The sequence below is a fragment of the Protopterus annectens genome, chromosome 16.part0 (genome assembly GCF_019279795.1).
Source record: "Protopterus annectens isolate FY-2018-M chromosome 16.part0, PAN1.0, whole genome shotgun sequence".
Classification (NCBI taxonomy): domain Eukaryota; kingdom Metazoa; phylum Chordata; order Ceratodontiformes; family Protopteridae; genus Protopterus; species Protopterus annectens.
The window spans coordinates 542,424,497-542,440,613 of record NC_056750.1 but is presented as its reverse complement, the minus strand read 5'-3'; the positions used below and the strand labels follow the sequence as shown (position 1 = coordinate 542,440,613).

At 37.7% G+C, this 16,117-nt stretch overlaps 1 protein-coding gene across 1 annotated transcript in view; it reads left to right on the top strand.

Moving 5' to 3' along the window:
* The first annotated feature begins 960 nt into the window (after positions 1-960).
* Positions 961-16,117, top strand: part of ABL1 (ABL proto-oncogene 1, non-receptor tyrosine kinase) — a 788,845-nt gene continuing 773,688 nt past the window's right edge. Inside the window, exon 1 of the mRNA XM_044057942.1 lies at positions 961-1,387. Within this exon, the coding sequence (XP_043913877.1) occupies positions 1,306-1,387 (82 nt within the window). The 5' untranslated portion in view covers positions 961-1,305. The remainder of the gene's footprint in view (positions 1,388-16,117) is intronic.

The following is a 16,117-nucleotide window of genomic DNA, read 5'->3' as shown; positions in this document are numbered from 1 at the left end:
GCAGGAGTAATACTGTCCAATAGACTTTAAAAGAATCTGTTCCCCATCTCATTCATGTGCTTAAGTTGGGAAGCAAAGCATTAAGTGAAGTTTTTACTGAAGTACGGAGTGTAGAACTAAATGTTTATTTGGGTAAGAAATGTACATAAAAGCAGCATTTTTCGTTCTGCCAGCCCTGAGGACTAACGCTCTTTCTTTAATGAGATGCTTCCTTTGCCAAAGGTACAGGGTTTGAGTCTTTCTACCTTCATTTGCCTACTTTGTGACCTTAAACTAGTTACCATCAGTGCTTTGGGACAAATGGAATTGTGGGCTTGGATCTTTAATGTTCTCCTAGACTGAATGCCTAGTAACCGCCTAGAAAGCTGTAAGCCTAAGTAAAATACATGAGAAGGTAAATCACTGCCAAATGTGGGGCAAAATGTCAAGAAACAAATGTTTAATCACTTTGATACATATTCATGGTGTGTACTGCAAAACTTGTAAATGGTAAGGCTAATGTTATTAAATTGTCTTGGTAAGGCTAATTTTATTGCACTGTATTATCTATGCAAGTTTTTGGATTGATGGAGTCTGCCATTATTATTCTGAGACCCCTTCAATGTATTGTAGTGTGTGTTGTGTAATAGAGCTATGTGCATTCATGTAAAAAAAAAAAAAAAATCTTGCAGATAAGTGCAACTTAATAAAAAAATTCTCCAAACTAGCCAGTGAGCTTTGATACATGTGGTGGTGATAGTAAAATTCTTACACCTTTTCAGAAGTATAATGATATGCACTGCTGAAGGAAAAAAATGTAAAATTACAAAGTAAATATGTTCAGTATGCTGAAGAAATTCAGGTTGCAATGGAACATAAAGACTTTGCAAACCTTAAAAAAGAATGTGCACTGAAAGAGTTAACTAATTTTCCTTGGTCTGTGTGGGTGTTACCTAGCTAGCTGATGTCACGAAGTGAGGCTACTAGCACTTCAAGGGGGCCCTGTGCAGCTCAAAGTAATCAGCCTTTCATGCTATAGCTGCCTGTTTATCTAACGGGTTCAGTGAAGGAGCAAGTAATGGCATAATCCTAAGGGTACTCCGGGAAGTAACTGTCCCGAACATCTATTACCTTTCCAGAAAACTAGGAGAGAGATACAGTTAGAAAAAAACCTGAAGAGAGGAATGGCCACAGGATTTCTACCAAGTGCTTGAGCTACTATTTTAATACCATAAGAGGCAAAGACTTTTTTCTTAGCATACGTGCAGGATTGTTTAAACCAAGAAGATAAAGAAAACAGAAACGAGGACTTGGAAAATCTAACAAATGAAAATGTTGGAGATCTGTTTAAAGTGGGTGGGCTGTAAATCAAAAAAGGGTCTGTCGTCATCCATCTGTTCTTTGGAAGGTACGTTTCATTCTTTCCCTGAGCTATAGCGGGAGTTTGAAGCAGGCTTGATTCCTTCAGGCCTTGCAGCTGAATTCCTCAACTCTGGAATCCCCTGTGCAGAGGCCTCAATGTGGCCTGACCGTACAGGGAGGGAGGTAGAGGGGAAGATACAGTAACCATATTGCTTCAGAGTTTGTTACATAAACAGCAGAATTAGTGAGATGATTTTTGTGTAGTCTGTTTCAGATCTTGTGTTTAAAACTTTGTAGTTTTAAGAAGCAGTCATCCAGATATTAACATAATACTTAAATTGCTGTCTACTAACTTACCAGTCTGATTAGCCTGTTTGTGACCGTTTTAATATAAAGTATTATGCTCATTTTCTTCAACTTTGTTGTAAGTATGTTAAAGTGCAAACGTTTTATGTGACAAAAAAAATGTAGCATCTATTGACACAGTGATGTGGCTATGGATTTGTGCTTTATAATGATTTGCTTTCTGTTTTCTTGCTACAAAGGTGAAATTGTGTCAACAACTGTATTAAGGACACCTGTATTTTTTTCTGTAAGTGCTTTAATTAAGGGAAACATTGTGGCTTAAGGATTACTGTGAGACTACGTCACAGTACCCGATAAAAAGAGAATATTGGCAATCCATTGTTAATGTTAGTGTAGACATTTGCATTGAAGTAGTCCTGCTGCTGTCTTACTCTGTCATTGATATACCTGGATGTTGTAAAATATACACATGTAACAGCTGTATCAGAATCTAGCTGCATTTTAAGGGGTCTCTCTCTAAATTTTTGAGTAGAGAGTACAGTCCACATTTTGTGGGCGAAAGACACTCAGAGCTAATTTACTGTCACTAGCGTATTTTTTCAATAAAAATGTAAACTTTTCCTTGTGTTCGAAAACAGTTGACAACAAAGCAGAACTGGTGTCTTGGCATAAGCATTTTGAAACATGTAAAATTGAGGTAGTAATACAGTAATAACTGTAGAGAATGGATTTTTTTCTGTTTTGAGGTTTGTTAGAGCTGTCGTGCATTTAGGAATTTTGGATAATTTTGCTTAATAAGTTAGAAGTACTTTAGGGTATACTCTTCATTAAGTGGAAAAGATGTGCACATTATGAAAGTGGATGTAAAATGTATCACTGTAATGAGCCTAGGGATGTTGATTTGCTGTAGGTGCTGACCTCTTTCCATAGGAAAGACTATTTTATTTCTCTTCTCTGAGGTCAGTAGCCTTCTGTGTACCAACACGGTAAAGTTGCATATTATGTAGATTGGCTTAAATATTTTTTTAGAGGACTGGTTAATAGTATGGAAATACACTTAGTACTGCCACATTTTTATTCATTAGAACAGGTTTTCTGAAATGAGTCTGATGCTTGCATCCAAAGCATTTAGCAATACTCTTGCCTGTGTGATAAAACATTGACTGGTTTACTTAGGCTATATTTGCTTAATGCAGCTCACAGCTGCTGATCAGAGCTACAGAACTGTCTCCATTTTCATAAGGTTGTGTTAAATGAGTGAGATGCGGCAATCATTTATTTGCATCTTTCCTTCTTAAGAGAATAGAGCTGGAATCAATTTTTGTGACTCATTTATTACATTGTCACACTGCAAAGCAGATATAGTCATGGTGTCATAAAGTTTCTCTAGAAAGTATTTGCTTATGTAGCGGGTGGCATCCATGCTACTTGATGACTGTTTTCTAAACAATAATTTCAAAGAAATCATCCTCTGGTTTGGCTGTTGGGAAACAAAATCCATTAAGAAACACAGAGCCACACTTAGCTTAAAATGCAGCAGCTGTGGCCTTTTTTGGCATTGTCTCAGGTTTGTTTAACCGTAAAGTGTGATAAATGTCCAGCTCTTCTGTAAGCTGTGTGAGTTAAGACTAAGTTGTGTATGTTCAGTGTCCAGCTGAAGCAGATTACATATGGGGAGGATTTGGAAGAGCATATCAGAACAATTGAGTTCTGCTTATGACATTTTGAAGATAACAGGATTTGATCTTCAGAATTGCGTTGATATAGTGACATCATATTCTGCTTGTAGTCCTAGGGGATTGTTTTGACCTCTGATACTTTGTAGACTAGTCCTTGATACCATGTGTGCATCACTATAATAATAGTTTGTGCTGCGTCGCTGCACCCACATCAGGTGCAACACTGTACCATGTCAGCATTTTATTTGGGGGGTGTTATCTTAAATGACTGCAGTGCAAATGCAGTTCATAAAAAAAAATAAAAAATACTGCGACATAATAGAGTAGCGTGTCCACTCCAAAAGATACTTTTTTTTTCATTTAATGAAATAAGCATCCTGCTATAGTCTTGAGATTCTCCTACCTCCAGGGGCAATTTTTGGCTATTCTACTTGTTCATTTTAATTTTAAAGTGCTGGGCAGTGGATTATAACCCTCCATGTGCCGTAGCTCTCTGCTGGGTATATCACTCACTTTGCCCTTCATTCAGGAATTGGAGTGGGTCTTTTAATTCAAATCACATTGTTTTGCAGTGTAAAAATGAAAATTGACAAGCAAAATAGCTGAACACTGTGGGGCTGTTTGAGATCCTTAAGGAAGTTGCATGCCTGTTTTTAATCAAATGGAAAATGAAATCTTGGGGGTGGTGGTGGTTTCAGTTCTCCTTAACAGGGATGCTCAATTCATACAGGCTAAATATTCTTTGAACTTGGTGCCCAATAAGAACAACTGTAATTACCAGTCTGCCAAACTGTAAACCCTGTAATATTCCAGTCAGTTTTAATTTAAATATTCTTGTAGAAAAAAAACAAGCACAATGATTATTGTATTTTTCCATTCAGTAGCATATAACAAGATTTACTAGGAGCATGTTGGGTGAAATTACTAGAGAGAGTCCATTATATCAAATTAAAAAAAAAAAAATATATATATATATATATATATATATATATATATATATATATATATATGCTGGTAAATCGGCACGTAAAAATCAACTACCAATCATTAGCGGTCCGGAGTTCTGCTGTGGCGACCCCTAACCAGAAAAAGCCGAAAGACACAACAACATATATAATAACAGTGACTTCAAGTATGGTTCGTGTTGTGTAGGGAAACTCATAAAACTCTTGTTTTGTTGTTTTTTTTAAGCTTTCCCAGGAATGGTGCAACCTCCAAAGGAGGATATTTGTGTGTGTGTGTGTTGGGGGGGGGGGGGGGGATTATCCACCATAGTGCTGGGTCAAAGGTATTCAAAATCATCTGGGAAGACACATTTATTATGGTACCTGCCAGGAGGAGACTTTGATTTTGATGAGTGAAATGTGCAGCAATGTTTAAAAACTGAAAGTATGTCAAAATATAACATGTTAAACACTAACATCAGCAGATTGGTAAACAAAGGGAAAAAACAGAACCTCCCATCTTACCACACTTTTTACATCATAACTTATCGTTTATTATTTTTTTTTTTAATAGTTTTTTGCCCTGGCTGCCTACTGAGCAATGGACCCTCTTGGTCCACGAGACCATTTGTTTCCAACACCAGGCAAGAGCTGACCAAGAGGGTCATCGGGGATGGTTCACAGTCTTTTCCGATTTTGTCAAAGCCCTAAACCTCGTGTGCACCCAGCCGTGTGCGGGAAGGGGACCTGCAAATTGCTGTCTTGGAGGATGTCTGTTGACTTCCCCAAGGGGTGTTCCCTCCATGCATCCATTCTTTCTGTTTGTGAGCCAGTTTGATATCCATTGAGTAACATAGGGATTGCCATTTAGATGGGAGAGTTTATTTATGATATTTGAGTGTGGGATGGTGTTGAATGCCTTTGCGAGGTCTGTTTATGTGATGAGCAGTGTTTTGTTCTCATCCACTGCTTTATTAACTTTTTCGAAGAAGTTGACCTGGTTAAGTAGGCAGAACCTTCCCTTGACAAATCTGAACTTATCTATATCTATCAGTTTTGGCATACCTTAGCCATTCTTTTAGCTGTTATAGAAATGTTTTATAATCATGGTTCAGAATTTATAGTAGTTTGAATTTAATTGGATTTAAAGGACCTTTGCCGTCTTTCATTAATCAGTACAGCAGCTACAACTTTCTTCTAAGATGTTGGTACTGCTCCTACTTTTGTTAAACAAATCCTTTCCAGGTCTTTTTTTTTTCTCCTCCTAACTTCCACAGAAATACCATTTGTTCCTGGAGACTTCCTTGTTGACTGATTAAACATATTTTTTTATTTCATCCCCTCCTAGCTTAGCTGTTAATTGTTGTTTTTTCCCCTATTCTCTTGTTGTGTACAGATTTTCCAAAATATCTGTCATACCTCTAAAGAATCTGTGGTTATCTTTGTAGGTACTAAGTTTTTCAACATCCATCTCTCATTTCTATTGCCTAGGCCATTGTGCTAATACTTTTTGTACTCTGGGATTCTTAATCAAAATACCAGCCATCTTTGTAAACTCATGCATATTATCCAAATACTTCCATATTTTTCCTTTAACGCTCAGCAATTGCTCCTTGTCTTGTTCCATAAAGTACTGCTTCATTTGCAATACTTAAACCTTTGATAATCCCTCTAAATAATTCCTATTACTTTTTCTGTCTCTTGCTTCTATTATATTTTTAAATTCCATTTCATTTTTATTTCACTCCTCAGATATTCCTTGTGAAGAAATGTGTACATTCACCAACAATTCTTCAAACTTTTCTATTGCCATTTTTTAAAAATCTTTTTTAATAAGTTAGTAGGAAAGCACTAGTGGGTTATTTTACTTAATTACCCTTAATCTTTATATTCTTTGTTGGTGCATGGTCTGAAATAGTTATTGCATAGGTTTCTTAACTGTGAATTAAATAGTCATACTCCTATAAAATTTAGTTACTGTCCAGTCTTGCCCATTTGTTGTACCCTGGATAATATGTAAATTCTTTCTGGGTTTCAGCTAGTAATTTCACATATTTCATTCCAAATATTCTCATTTATAACTTCAAAAATCTACTCTTTTTTGTTACATGTGTTTTGGATTCCAGCCCCCACCCATGAATAATTATCCTTGCTGGAAACGGTTGTTTTAGAGGGAATATAAATACTTGCCAGTGTAATCCTCCTTCCTTGCCAATATCCCTTTAGTACCACAAATCTACCCTTTTTGCCTTTCTTCTCCTGTGTCACTATTGCAGTGTTGTTGTCCCACACTTTTTTTTGTCTCTGATACTTTGCTGAATAGTCATTCTGAAATCCTTTCTTTGCTGAATTCACATGCTGTTCTAAGAACGTTTCCTGTAGCATTATTTATACCCTACACTTAATATAATTCGATACTTTCTCCTGCTTATCCATACCTGCAGTGTCATTCACATTCTGTGATATGACTGATAAGGCAGTCATTCTTAATCACTTTCAAGTATTCTACATGACAGTTTTTTTGAGTACGTTTCCAATTTGCAAGCACATACTAATGTTTGACAGGCTGATCCTATATACAGGTGCATCTTCTTGTTTTTGTTTGGACTCGCGTCACATTTTCACAAAACAAAAAACCCTGTACATTTTCATTTGTAACACTGCAACTCCTTTTAACTCACAGCAAACACACACCTGTATAAATTTTCATCATTAGGGGATGGTTTTTCTCAGGCTGGTATTTGTATTTTACTGGCAGGCAACAGATTCTTTCTGTATTATTCATGCATAGGTTAAGTCCTCCTTTTAATGCCATTTGTTTGGCATACATTTCTCAACTTATTCATGAATATATAACCTAAGTACTCATAAAGATTAATGCCTTTTAAACAGATGTCATTTAAGCTTTTTTAGTGTTATGCTGATGTTTTACGTTGGTGGAAAAAGTAACAAACATACATATTTTTACTCTGAGTTTGCAATATTTTTATATTCTTTGCCAAATCTATGGCATGGGGGTACCATGTAGGAAAATAGGCAGGCCATGTTACTGCTTAATTTTTAATCACTGATTTGTATACTGGTGATTTCTGTCTGTTGGGAAGGAGGGTGAAGTCAGATAAGCAGATGTTTGAAATTGGGTCCAGATTTAGGAGTATATTAAAATGCATTAACTATGTAAGCTCACTAGTTGTATGTGCCATTTAAGATGGTTACCTTTTTGTTAATTCATTCTACCTTGTATGCCATACACACTGAACTGCAAGCATTCAGAATTCTAAAATATTTATCTTTGAGATGTCTAATGTATTGCAGGTATAAGCCATTATATTATGTAACCTTGAAGCCTATGCTGTTTTGGTTCATTAATTGGTTAAAGTATTTTTTTCGTAAGCTAACATTTTTACACATTTTACTGTGTGATTCTAGTTTTAATATACAGATTTATCTTTGTAAGGCTTTCACTAGTTTAACATAGGCTGTACAAACTTTATCTTTGAAATGACATCAGCACTTCATGTAAGCCTTTATTTTGTTAGACAGCTTTTATGGTTAATAATCGTGAATTGTCTACATTTTGTTTAAATTTGCTTTCTCGTACATCTTGCATTATATTACTATATTGTTTGTTTTAAATTGCTAAGGTACATAAAGGAAAGTACAGTAGAAACACTTTTTTCAGGTGTAGCTGAAAAACATTGTTAGGTTAATTGCTAGAATATGGGGACTAAGGGAATCAAACCTCTGGACTAGTATTGCGATTTGATGTGTTGAGATTTGACAAAGTCTGCTTCGATGATTAAAATGTTAGATGCTTTCATCTCAGGAACTGATGCTTGATGTTTTACTTGTTTGATCATTTAACATGAACCCCTCTTGAAGAGGTACGTCACTCAGGGAAGCAAGTGACATGCTGTTGCTTACATCCATTGCACAGTGATCCCTGGCAAGGACAGTTTGACTGTTATTTTGGAATTAGCTTAAGGTGTACAAATACAAGTACGACATGGTGGTAGTGAGTGTGGGTATAAATTATCTGGCGTGCAAAACCGAAAGGGAAGTTCATAGATGCATTTTCAAGCTCTAAAAGCATGTCACTAGTGAAGGAGAGACTGGTTTTGAACGGAATCCTGTCATCACAAGGAATGTTGCTGAAGTACAAAGATTGGGTTGCAACAGTTGATTTAGAAACTGGTGTCATCCGAGGAGAATCCAGTATGCGTTGGCACTGGATAAACTACTGAGCAACTTTACTTTCTTTGCAAGGATGGATTTATACCTCTTATTCCAAGACTTCTGCATGCTGTCTAAAACCTTTGCTGCCCCCATAGTCGGAGTCTAGATAATGACTCTTTCAAAATAAAAACATAAAGAATTGGACAATGTCAGTATGGGGCTGTTCAGCGCCAGGAGTCTAAATCAGAAATTGCTCGACTTTGATGCTCTCGTGCATTTAACACACGTGTGTGTATTATTACTGAAATCTGGTTCAAGTGTGCAGAAAGTAGTCCCCTCTATACCTAATTAAGAAATGTTTAAGACATTACAGCTGTTGGATTCAGTATTTTTTAACAGAATTTTAAGCAGCATAGAGGTTAGATTAGTAAAATAAAATGGAGAAGGGAGGCAGTGGTTAAGTGAGTATGATAAAGTTAAGGATGAGCTGGAGTCGTCAGCAGTGGAGGATGGAAGAGTTAGGGTTAAGAGACTTTTCAGAGGACAGGGAAGGCCAAGTTATAGTCTTAATGTCTGAGCTGTTATGTACTTGGGACTAAAAAATCTGCATTTTCTGTATTACATCTAAGGGTTGTTTTTCATGTACTCTGATATCCCTCTTAAAACTTCAAGTTCCTCATGATACTTTTCGCACTAAGATAATGTAACTGACTCAAAACATACCTGTCTTTTCCAGTCAATTTTCGAAACATCTTTGCTGTTCACTACAAGTGAACTACTTTGCATGATTGTAAACCAGGACTATTTTTATGCATGCATGCATGCATGTATGTATGCTTGTACGTATGTATGCATTTATTTATTTAACTGTAGTAGAGCAATGAATCCATATGGACCTAATGCAGACTCTGTCTGGGAGCACTGTCTTAAGTGACTTCATCAGAGTTGCATTTAAGCAGATGGTGGTTGAGGGAATCAAATCCTGCACCACAGGAAGCAGCTCATTAACAAATTACAGCCTTAATCCTGTGTGATGCCAGATTGTTTGTGAAAGTTGTGGCTTTAGGCATACTGGGACAGAAAATGTTTTTTCTTTTGGTGTGTGAAGTTTTAATGTTTAGCTGTTTAGTTCATGCTATGTTTTCAGTGCAGCTTGCTGGTATCATTTTAGGTCATCCATGATGTCGTGCTACTATGGCTTCCTAACTATGACAGTTCTTGAATGTAAACTTTTGTTTTGGATAGTTCATCTTCATGACTGGAACATGGTTCATGAGTCAGTTTAAATTAAATGCACTGTAAAGGCAATGAAATTGCTAATTGTAATTGTGCTAGGAAAACAAAGAACTACCAATGCACTTTTTATACTTGTGAAGTACTTTGGTAGTTATGCTGTACTGTACAGTGTATCTGAAGTGTGTGCAGACCAGTTATTTCACAGTATTTTGTCTTTATATAGAAAAGTAGAATAACCTTAAACACACTGTGCTTTGGAGTATATGGAGTTATAGCAATGCACGTCTATGACATGGTGTGTTTTGGTCTCAAGAGTTTTTCAGTAGAGACCTCTGTAGGAGAAAATTCTATTTTATCATCACTGAGGCATAATGAACAGCCATCTCTGAGGAAGATGAGGGAGAACAAGTCTTCCAAGGCTACATATAGTTAATATGTAGTTAGTATCCCTTCTAAAAGAACAGTGAACTTGTGAATTAGTGAGAAATATATTTGCTTAGTGATGCAAACATAGTATTGTCCTTTAAGTAAATAAATAATGCTAATATAATATAAGACGGTGTAGCGGTTAATGTTGTCACTTCACAACAAGAGGTTCTCCGGTTCAATTCTCGGCTGGGGTGCCTTCTGTGCGGAGTCTGCATGCCCACCCTGCATTTGTGTGGGTTTCCTCCGGGTGCTGCGGTTTCCATTCATGTTACAAAGACATACGTCTGAAGCGTTTCTCCCCAGGCCTCTGCTGAAAATTGGCTCGTTCCAAGTCGGACTTTCCTGGTTAACAAATGTTAAATAAATAAATACTGCATTTCTCACCAAGTGTAGATGTGACTGTACCCCTCTCTTTTGTCAAGATAATAAGGTGTACAGCAAAGGATTAAAATCTGAAGAGAGCCGTTATAAAAATGGCCAAACACTTCATCACTGGTCAAGTTGTTGTTGAAATGATAGGGAATGATGTGGTTTGTGCCACTAAATAAGCACATTATATCTTTTATATATATTGTAATGAGGATGTACTTGTTTTTTTTCTGAAGTGTGATATGTGGTTTTAAAATGGAAAACTGTGCATAGAAGAGTTAAAAGAAAACAGTAAGCCTAGCTGGTAAAACTAATAACTGAAATAACTTTGTACATTGTGACAGCTGTATTGTCCACTGTAAGGTTACATCTGGTACACTGGCTGCTGTCAAGACTACTGATCTTTTTAGTCTAGTACAGAATGCTTGTGTTGAGCTAGAGCCAAAGTTGTAGTGGTTCTGTTTCCAATTACCCCACTGCCGAACCAGGGTCCAGATTCTCCTCTTTAAAAATCTGGCTTTGTGGAAGCTGTAATGAATTACCAGTGATCAAATCTCCCCATCTCTGGAAAGGGTGTGGTGTGTGCATCTGTGGCACTGTGTTTCTGCTTGCTATTGGGAGCCGAGTTGGGGTGGGTGGGGTATGGTCTGGCAGGCTAGCAGTAATTTCAGGATGCAAGCAGACATCATGGGAGTGGGGACCCAGCTCATATCCTTAGAAATGGGCATCCTGTCTGAAAGAATAGGCAGTCTCTGCCATCTGCCAACAACTAATAAAGGGCTAATGTCCAGTCCACTCAACCCTGACTAGACACCTTAGAAAGAGACAGTGGTTAAAGAGATGTGGGATGGGTATTGGCTAATATTTGGTGTTAGAACGTTGCTTGGATTTAAAAGTGATGATTTTGTTGAAGGATGCAAAAACAATTTCCTCCTACACATGGCTCCCATGTCTCAAGATGGCATCTCCGCTGTATCCTTTAGTCATTAATGTGTTTCCAGCCCTTTCTTCATATGGGCACCAGTAGTTTCAGCAGTAATAAGATGTGATAGGTTATTAGTCAACTGCTTGATATGGATGCAATTATTGCAACTACCTGGAAAAGACACCTGGAAAAAACAGCTTACACTTTCTGACCAGACTTGCTGCAGTCTTTTGAAATTTAAGTAATGTAGGGATTGTAAAGAAGTGACATCATTATTCACCTAACTGATAATAAATTGATGGGCTGTCCCTTAAACTAGGCTGTCATGCCTGTTTTCAGATTTTGACAGTTGAGAATAACTTGCATTCTGTTTTACTTTTTGCAGTACAGAGGAAGACATCATTGTCATAGTTTGTGTAGTGGATAGAGCTAGGACTCTATGCTTGCTTCATGATCTTCCAAGGAAAGAGGTGTTGGACAACGTTCCAAGTTTCCTTCTTGTCTACACTATGGCAGTTGTTACCACCACAGAGAGAGAAGGAAAACCATCAGTCCAATGCAAACTGACAGTTGGAAATTTCAGGTGGAAGCCTGTAACTTATGTGAACTTCAGACTGAAAAAAAAACAGTAGTAGTTAATGTTTCTGACCAAATACACTTAGTCCTCTTAGAATCTGATCAATTTTTTTTAGGGTGTCATGAAGCAAAGCCCTTGACTAGTGTGCATGGTAACACCTGCATCTCAGTTTTCTTAGATTGTTTTGCTTGTTATAAGTGGACAAGGGTGGAGAGTGTTTGTGACTGTCAGTAGCTAGCTAGAACAGCAGTGTATTTTTTAATAATAATAATAATAGTAATACCCATTTGTTAACAGGTAGGCCTGTTATTCACAGTCCCTTTTCAGAGGTGATCTGGGAGCAATGTCTAGTTAAGTGAGTTGCTGAAAGTCGCACAGTAGGTAGTTGAGGGTTCAGGGAATCAAACCCAGTATCACAGGAGTTATAGCTCAAAGCTTTAGCCCTCTGTGTCAACTGCTAGCTATAGTGTACATACATTTTAAAATGCAGAAATGTATGTACTCTTAAAACTCTGAAAAGAATGCAGCAGCTGTTAGGAATATGACAGATTATAAGATGGTCATGCTCCTAGCCTTTTACTGATATTTGCTGGTACTTCCTACTTTGGAATTCCTTAAGTGGTGGTGCAGTTTGAACACATTTTCCTGTGGTGAACCGTTGCAGAATGTTTGTGTTTGCCAGGAGTCAGTGGATTTTGGGAAGTATGTTGTGTTTCTAGCAGCAGCAGCACTACTCGCACCGACTTCGCTCATGTATAATGACTCTGATGATGACACAGCTCTTTGCAGTCCTGAGTTTAACTTGCATGTACCAAACTGTCTGACTTGTTAATTACACATGCCCTTCCTTTGGTTTGTTGTTTCGTCATGGTTCTGTGATGTCTGGTTCACCAAAAACCACAGAAGGAAAGAAGCAATACCAGGTTACAGCTTTTCAAAAGAAGAGTGTGTGATGTGAGTGAGTGCTTATGTCTAAAGAAAGAGATTCATACCGTAAAAATGCAGGAATGCACCAGAGTGGAAAGTAGTATACAATTCTTTAGGTTAGGTTATTGATGAATCCTGGGGTCTTTGGATCATTGGAATTGATGTATAAACTGATGTCATGACAAAAGGAATTTGGTCTTAAAAAAGTAATTGGCATGATTATAAAAAAACAAAGTAAATGACAAGTACATGAGCTTTTAGGGTACTAATTTTTAACAAGGTCACATAGTCTTCATTTATAAGTAGATGAAAACTCATAAAGTGTCATCCAAGGGTAATTTCCTATGCAGCTGGTTAAATATTCCATTAGAGGTGAAGGAAGCATTTCTGCAATTGGCAGCCCCAGCCTTATTACAAAAACATGCTGCATAAAGTAGTAGTGTGACATGGGCAAAGGCAATGCTACAGTAAGGGTTTTGAACCACAGGAGAAGAAACTTTTAAAAGGTATGAACAGTGCCCTAAGAAAGTTAGCAGAATAGCTAGAAGGTCAAGTGAGATGGAACTTGAATACAATAAAAAATATAATGTCCAAGATATTAGAAAGCACCTTAAAAGTAATAAATGGCAGAGGTCCTTTAATATCAGTGGCTAAGATGGTAATAAAGAAAAACAAAGCTTTTGTTAAGAGCAACTTACTTTAGAGGAAGGCATATAATAAATATTGTGCAAGGAAACCGGAAAGGTGAAGGAATTGGGTCACAAGTGACTGCAGTTTAGGAAAATGTTCAGAAGTCCAGGTTTTGTGGCTGTGATTTACAGTTTTGTCATGGAAAAATGGACAGCCATGAATGGAATAGCCATTATCAAGCCTGAGTTTACAGAAGGCCTAGACTGTCTAGTGTTGGTGGGGACAGACCTGGCCTACAGTAGAATCTAGTGATATTAGTTGTATTGTTCGCTGTTGTCATACTTCCCAGCCTTTTAGTGCAAGAAATCTGGACAAAGCTTAAAATAATGAGGGGATAAAGGCCCCCAAAATATTGCTCTTATAAACTTAGAAAGTTGTTAGAGTAATAGAATTTGTGTTAGTGTGCATTTTCTGAAGGATGCAAAGTATGAATCTCAAATGTATGCCATTAGTTAGTGACTTCAGCCCTCAGTGATTTGTTAGAAAACCACAAATTGTATGAGGAGTAGACCAAAAATATGAGGCAAAAATCTGGACAGTTGAGAGGTATGACAGTTGCATTAGCGATAACACTTGGGACTTCTGCTATAGATGGCCTAATGCCTTTCACAACTTCTACATCTTTGTACCCTTCTCCCTCTAGGCCAGGTGGATGCCTCCCACTTGGATGTCAGTACTTCTGTAGTATCTGCCCATGCTGTCTTCCGTTCTTCCTTACTTCAGTTTGTGAGAAGATTGTGAGCTACTAAATTGACATCAGTCCGTCATTTCAGCCTGGATTCCAGAGTACAGATAAGAACTGCCCCCACTGAGGAGGGGATCTTATTTTCTTTTATGTCTAAAAGCTTAGTAGATTTTGAGCATCAGGGATTTTAATTTGTTACATGCAGGAGGCATATTCCCTGCAAATGCTTCCATAATACGTGTGTGTGTTTTGCTTTCTGTCCCCATTGTGTTAGGTTCAGCCAAAAGACCATGGTTTTGGACAGGCCAACTGTGGAAATTCAAAATGTGTTAAAAAAAAAAAAAAAAAGGCATGCCCTCAACAAAGGAATCCAGGAGGCCAGATGTACCATAAAAATCCGAAGTCTACCCTAGGCTCGAGAGCATCAGAGCTGCTGAGGAGTTTTTGCAGCCTCTGACACCTTCTTAGATCAAGTCGAGCTGAATGGAGGAGGGGCACAGCCAGAACTCTGTGCTGAAATTTCAGATGACTAGAGGCTTCTGAGCTTCCTAAAAAGCATAAGATGTCTGTTTTCTTGCGTATTTTTCTATTTATTGCTTATTCTTACCATTTATTGCACTTTTTATTGTCTGCTGCCAACATTTTACTGTATTTTATTACTATAAGCAAACTGCACTGTTGTACTGCAACTGTCTGCCTTACTGGGCCTGTTAAATCATTTTAGTTACTGTTTTCATTGTAAAGCTTTTTTAGCCATTTTCACTGTTTGAAAGGTATTAATTGGAAATTTTCTCCATTTGTTAAGCACCTGCTTGTTTGTTTGATTTTCCTGCCAAGAAATGTATCATACAACTGCTTTGTTTGTAGTTAAAAGCATTCTCTAGAGCCTCCTTGCTCTTTTTTTTTCTAACTTTTATTTAGTGTCTCACTGCTGTTTTTCTGCTGTAGTAAACATTTTCAGTAGTGTTTTTTGCCTAAAATAGTGTAGCTAGTAGCTGTAGCATAGTCCAGTCTCAGGGTTGCTGTTTCTGGGCCTGGTTGTTTGTTTGTAGTGGCTATTTGTTTTGAGCCCATTTTCCAGGCCATCTTGGATTAGAAAGGGCTCTTCTGCACTCTAGTGAGAGGATTGTGCTGATTGGTCCCTTGCTGGTAAAGATTGACTGGTCTAGGGCTTGGAGACACCTCATTGTTTTAGGTTTTTGACCTTCTGGTATTTAATCCCCAATCCTTGAGTAGGTTTCTGCTTGTTTGCTCATCACCCAGCATCACGAACTGCCACGCACTTGTGCACCACAGATGGACAGATAATTTCAACAGTTTTTTCCATTCGATACAGCTGTATCCCAACAGTGTAGTTTCTCATCTTAAGCACATTTCTAAAGAGACTAAATTTCTGTGTTACTAGAATCTTCTATTTTTTGTGGTATTTAAAACCCGCGCTTGAGCTGGTTTGGGCTTGTTTCCCATTGCAAGGTATTCCAGCTACAAATTTTCCCTTAGTAGCACTTGTGTGATCACCTAGTAGTACTCCTCTTGACCTTCCACCCTTTATCCCCTTAGATCTCTCTGGCCTCTCTCACTCAGATTCTGGCAAATAATAATGGGTAATTCACTGTGGTTTCTCCTGCCAGTCTGGTTGATATGGGCATCCTGAGACAATGTAGCAACTGCCTCATGTACACTGACAACCCTCTACTACTACCACCTAGGAACACAATTTGTGAGAGATGCAGTTGCATTAAGAACCTAGAGTCTATTCTCTCTCTCTCTCTCTCTCACACACAAGCCAGTATATCGGGCACTGAGAAGGCTGTCAACATAAACACCACACCT